Consider the following 5,378-nt stretch of genomic DNA (forward strand, 5'->3'; position numbering starts at 1 on the left):
CGATTCTGTTCGACGAAGATACGTCGTTTGTCACCCGTGCGAGGTATGCCGGCGCAAGCGTCGACGTTCGAGCGCAGACGCTTGTACGATGAAATGGTTCCTGTCGAGCCATGTCATTCGATTCGGGCTACAAGAGCAGCCGCAAGCCGTGCGCCAAATTGTCGGGCATCATCGTTGTATCAGGTACGGTGAGGCACGCTTCGACCTACTACATTGGAAATGTCTCTGCAATGGTGACGTCCCATCGTAATACAGCAGTGAGGCGACGGGTCCAAGAAGAATCCAAACAACAGGATACAACGATTGTATCGCCAATGACAAAGGAATTCGAGGGAGCTTAAGTCCGCAGTTGTTGTAGACACCGCCAGCACCATGGGATTGTACTTCATTCTCCACAACCTTAAAGGCATGTGCGAATCCATCTTGATGAAGAGAAAAGGGAGTACCAAGCTCATGAATTCGAGGTAACGAACCATCGAAACGCGACGTTTTACATAGGATCGCATTTGTCTATAAGCGTGCGTTGTTGTCGGAATGGGCAAGTGTCGATTCGACAAGGTCACGTATGATTGGTCAGAAATGAAACCAACAACAAACTTCAGCCAATCAAAAAAGTTTGAAGCGAATTTTGACAACAGTACAATTGCATCTGTACTTCTGAAGTGAGGACATCTTTAGCGATGTGATACAGTGTGAACGCCTCAGCGCTGGAATTCTCTGGGGGAGGCATTGACTGGACAATACATCCGATGGGTGACTGCACTGTTGGCATGAAGGTTTGCATGAATAATGTATTTGTACAGTCAGTTTCATGCAATCAACACAAGCTATCTGTAGGTAAACTTGGTCAAATTTCGACGCCCTAGCACGTTTGGGGCATGTAGAGCCGTGAAGGACCTGCAATTTGCTCTGCCATCGCATGTCACGTGTTGTGTGTGCGGCATTCTCTGTCGTGGACGATTGATGCGGCGGGATCAAGATCCTATCAATCGTTCGAGGAATAGCGGGAGCAATTTACATTATTTCGCACTGTCAGGGCCTCAGACTCGTGTACATCTACTCGTCATTCGTTTCTTCAATTGATTTCGCCGCTTGTAACGGCCTGAACACTATGTTAAGTCGCGAAAGTGTTGCATAAGAATGCATGCGCGACTTCCTCCTCTTCAAGTGTAGGCGGGTGCTCTGAATCGTATTCGCGTTTTGTGCTATTCTTACAACGTCGTTTCCCAACGGTAAAGAGCTGCCTCGAGGCAGCCATCAACCACTCGCCAGCAAAATTCGTTGTGCCAACGTCACATAACGCAAAGTCCCAACCGCTTGTCAGGGCTCCGCAAGGGCGAGCCACAATGCCATCCCTCGCCGTCGTCCCTTCCACCGGGACGCTCCAACGTGGGTTCGACGTTAACAAGGCTGCCAAGGTCCGATCGCGGCTCAAGTTGACTCTGACGCTCGTGAAACGTATGGCGGGAATCTTGTGTGCCTCGCTCCTAACGATCGACGTATTTGCCAACAACTGGGAGATTATGAACTACGTTGGGAACGGAAGGCATTTCCTGACGCCGCTGCTTGACGTTGACACCGTCGACGCATTGGAAGCCAGGTACTCGTTTCCTCCAATGAAGTCCCCCAACGGCGTGTCGAAAGTTGGTCGGTACATGATCGAATTCGCCCTGGCGCAGCTCCTTGACGAGGATGGCGCGGCGTACGTGCTCAGCATGGGCTCGTTTGCCGTGCATGACGCGTCGAGCAACCTGTGCGGGAGCCTCGTCCAGACGTACCCCGTCATCGCCACAGCCATCTCCAAGAACAACTCCATTCGGGTGGGTACCATCAAGGATGGCGTCACATATATTCGGGGCAATACGCTCACCCACTGGTTCGGCTCGACGCTGACGGCCCCTCAGGCCGTCCCCGGAACCGACGACGATGATCTTCGCGCCATGGGATACGTTCCTGGGCGTTCGTACACTGACATGCGAGTAACGACCCCTCTCCCACTTTCATCTCCCCGCCAACTCATCGCACTCAACGTGTCCATGTACCGCTTCTTCTCGACTTCATTCTGCTCTGGATGCCATCCATACACCGAACTCGGCATCGACGTGTGTTCGGTAGTGTACTGGTACAACGACACGGCCAAGACGGTCACACTTAAGACGAGCGACCGCATCGGGGGTGCCCGGCACGATCTTGGGATCATGTTTCAGCGATCGTGGGAATCTACCGCTTCGCTGATTGTCCGGATCGTGTGCATGGTGATGCTGCTGGGGGCGTTTGGCGCCAGCGAAAAGACCGTGCGGTGGACAGAGCCCAGCGACGTGGACACAACGTTGAAGCGCCTCATGTACCTCGTTAACCCTGCAAAGTACCGTCACTCGAGCGAGGCGTTCGAGTTTGCCTACCTCTGCTTCAACAGCGACGTCGCCGTGTTTCTGTACACGCTGGCCGTCCTGTTTGACGAGAATTTGGCCATTGTGTTTTCCCAAACATTGCACCGATGGGCACAACAGAGCAATACGAATGGATGGGTCGAGCTGCGGTTGATGGCGTTCAGTCTTCGTTGGTTGTGGTTCAATTGCCTTCTTTTGAAGGCAGCCAAGTGGCTGTGCAATTACGTGAGCAACTCCCAGTACACGGGGCAAAATGTCGTCATGGGATGGCTCAACTTTAGCTCCGTGACGTGGATTTACCTGTCGTACGTCGTCCTGGCGATGCGGAATACCTTCATTGAATACGGTAACTCGGTGCGATTGACCATCGATTCGACGGCGCAAAACTTGGATGGGACCTCGGTCGACTTTTTCGACAGTTGGTACATCCGCGCGATGGGGCCGCTCTTGATTGTCATGGCGTGCAACTTGGCACTCGTGCTAGTACTCGACCGGTTTTGCAATCGATCTTGGTGGCGGCATATGGCTAACAACTCGCTTTGTCGGCAGTACATGTATAACTCCACGTCGATCCTCTGCAGCGACAACCTTCACTTTGTTCCACGACGTGGCTTCACTGGGTCGAGCATCGAGGTCAGGGCGCGCATGCTGTGCACGATGCAATGGTTTCTGTCGAGCCACGTGCTGCGTTTTGGGCTGCAGGAGCAACCGCAGGCTGTGCGAAATATTGTCGCGACCAAATCAACGGCCGTGGGAGGGGCAGGCCACCGCCATCATGGCCAACATGGCACCGTCAGCGGGGGTGGCGGCCGAGATTCCGAGTCGTCGTCCGTGAGTTCCAAACGCGGGTCGGTGACCAGTCGGCGACACGAAGAAGATAAACAGCAGCATTGGACATCGCCCATGATTGATGAAGACATTCGGGCAAGCTCCGACTCGGCCGCGGACGCCTCCGCCAGTCGTGACATGCACCTCATCGTCCAAGACCGTGACGGCCACGTGCGCATGTTTGACGCAGACAAGCGCGAGTTGCAAGCACTCGGGCTCGAGATCAAGATCCTCCGGGACTCGACCTATCTTGTAGCGTAACCTCCTCGACAATCCACTTTTGTTGGACCCAAAACAGATCAGGTAATCGACGCCATCGAGATAACCCAATGCCGTCTGATTGGCTGTAAAGTGAAACCGATGTTGATCTTGTCCAATCAGAGTCGTAACTGACCACCCCAACGGTTCGAGTTGAATGCGATCCACGACATCGTGAGGGGGCGGCGCCACGGACGACCACACGGACGCATTCGCCGACAGGCGAGCTCTTCCAGCATGAATATACTTACGACCGTCGCTGAGTGCATGCCGACCCAACGTGATTGCCGCTCCACGGGAAGGCAAACTGTTTCGAGGAACACGTTATGGTAACTCGAACGGATAACTCCATGTCGGGCTTCTCCCATGCTTACGGTTTTTCACGGACAAGGTAATGCTGAGACCACATTACAGCCGGACGATTGGTGTACAATAAAAACCTCAGGTAGATGGGTACTTACTGTGCCCATACATCTCGCACATTGAGTCAGTGGTTTCGACCCACCCCACCGCGGGACGTCGCTGACATGGAAACATTTGTGCATCATGTTACGGGCAATAACGTTAACGCGTGTGTGGATCAATGACGGTCAAGAGAATTTTCTCAACATGCTGGAGATCCCGTCAACAGTGCGCGTCAACCAAGCAAGATGACCACCATCTTGGCGTTTAAAATAACCCTGAGTCCAGTCGTCGAACGGCTTTGGTGCGATTGGGCGAAACTGGGGCCAAGCAATCTTATGTTGGATGTTCTCAATGGCATGAACGGAGGGAATGGTCAGCGCGACCGATCAAGAGGTGGGAGACGATGACGACTGGCACTACCAACAAGTGCTCGCCCAGAGATGTCTTGACCTCGCCAGTCCGCCGCGCTGGCAGCCTCAACCACTACAAACAAAGTTGTGCTGCACGAGTAAAAAAATGCAACCCCTCCGATCGGCCGAGCATCTATATCTGGCCATTGTAGTATCGAAACAGGTTTCCACCAGCAACCATCCATCTTCCCTTGCCCCTTTTTGGACGTTGCACAGTCCCCCCACCGATGGGGTTATCCTGGTGCATCTGGTATGACATGCCGTGATTCGAAACCTACGAATAGATTGGGGGTGCCCAGACGCACCTGACATTTTTTCTTGGTGACATTCTACCGCCGCGCCACTCGACTACCAACATGAAATCACTCGTCGTCGCGCCATCGATGGGCTCGCTGCATCGTGGCCAGCACGTGACTCGTACCACGGAATACCGAAATTGCTTCCGCGCGGCGCGCTCTAGAGCAACTCGACTCGCCGGGCTCTTTTGCGCGATTCTGCTGACCGTGGACGTCATCGCGAACGACTGGGAGCTCATCAACTACGTTGGGAACGGCAAGCATTTTCTCAGCCCATTGCTCGACTGCGAGTCGGTGGACGTCCTCGAAGTGGAGCACTCATTCCCTAAAGACACGTCCCCCAACCAAATTTCCAAGGTCGGCCGGTTCATGATTGACAGCGCTCTGACTCAAATTCTGGACCGCGCTGGGACGTCGTATGTCCTGAGCATGGGGTCGTACGCCATTCGAAATCCAGTCAGCGACATTTGTGGCGACCTCGTCCAGACATACCCTGTCCTGGCGTCGGCAACAACTAGCAACCAATCGATCCCTCTGGCCACGGTCAAGGACGGCATCACGTACATCCGCGGCAACGCACTGACGCACTGGCTTGGCTCGACTTTGACGGCACCACACGCGATGCCCGGTACAACCGACAGTCGGCTGCGGGACATGGGCTACGTCCCTGGTCGTGCGTTCGCCGACATGCGCGTGACGACCCCCCTTCCGATCCCGATCCCCGGTCGGTTGAGTACATCCGAGCTGCCCATGTACCGCTTCTTCTCGACGTCGTTTTGCTCAGGGTGTGC

General features: G+C 54.3%; 2 protein-coding genes across 2 annotated transcripts; both read left to right on the plus strand.

The window, feature by feature from the left end:
• Positions 1–1,240: 1,240 nt before the first annotated feature.
• H310_03193 (hypothetical protein) lies at positions 1,241–3,595 on the plus strand. The gene has a single exon (XM_008866983.1). The coding sequence runs from the start codon at positions 1,347–1,349 to the stop codon at positions 3,477–3,479; it is 2,133 nt and encodes a 710-aa protein (XP_008865205.1). The 5' UTR covers positions 1,241–1,346; the 3' UTR covers positions 3,480–3,595.
• Positions 3,596–4,647: 1,052 nt separating this feature from the next.
• H310_03194 (hypothetical protein) lies at positions 4,648–5,170 on the plus strand (the record flags this gene model as incomplete). Its single annotated transcript, XM_008866984.1, has 2 exons — positions 4,648–5,090; positions 5,137–5,170. The coding sequence occupies 2 exons, from the start codon at positions 4,648–4,650 to the stop codon at positions 5,168–5,170; spliced, it is 477 nt and encodes a 158-aa protein (XP_008865206.1).
• Positions 5,171–5,378: the final 208 nt, after the last annotated feature.

This window comes from Aphanomyces invadans, assembly GCF_000520115.1.
Source record: "Aphanomyces invadans strain NJM9701 unplaced genomic scaffold supercont1.5, whole genome shotgun sequence".
In the NCBI taxonomy this organism is placed as follows: domain Eukaryota; phylum Oomycota; class Saprolegniomycetes; order Saprolegniales; family Verrucalvaceae; genus Aphanomyces; species Aphanomyces invadans.

Coding starts and splice junctions, on each gene's coding strand:
- H310_03193 (XM_008866983.1), top strand. CDS start 1,347: ATGCCATCCCTCGCCGTCGTCCCTTCCACCGGGACGCTCCAACGTGGG.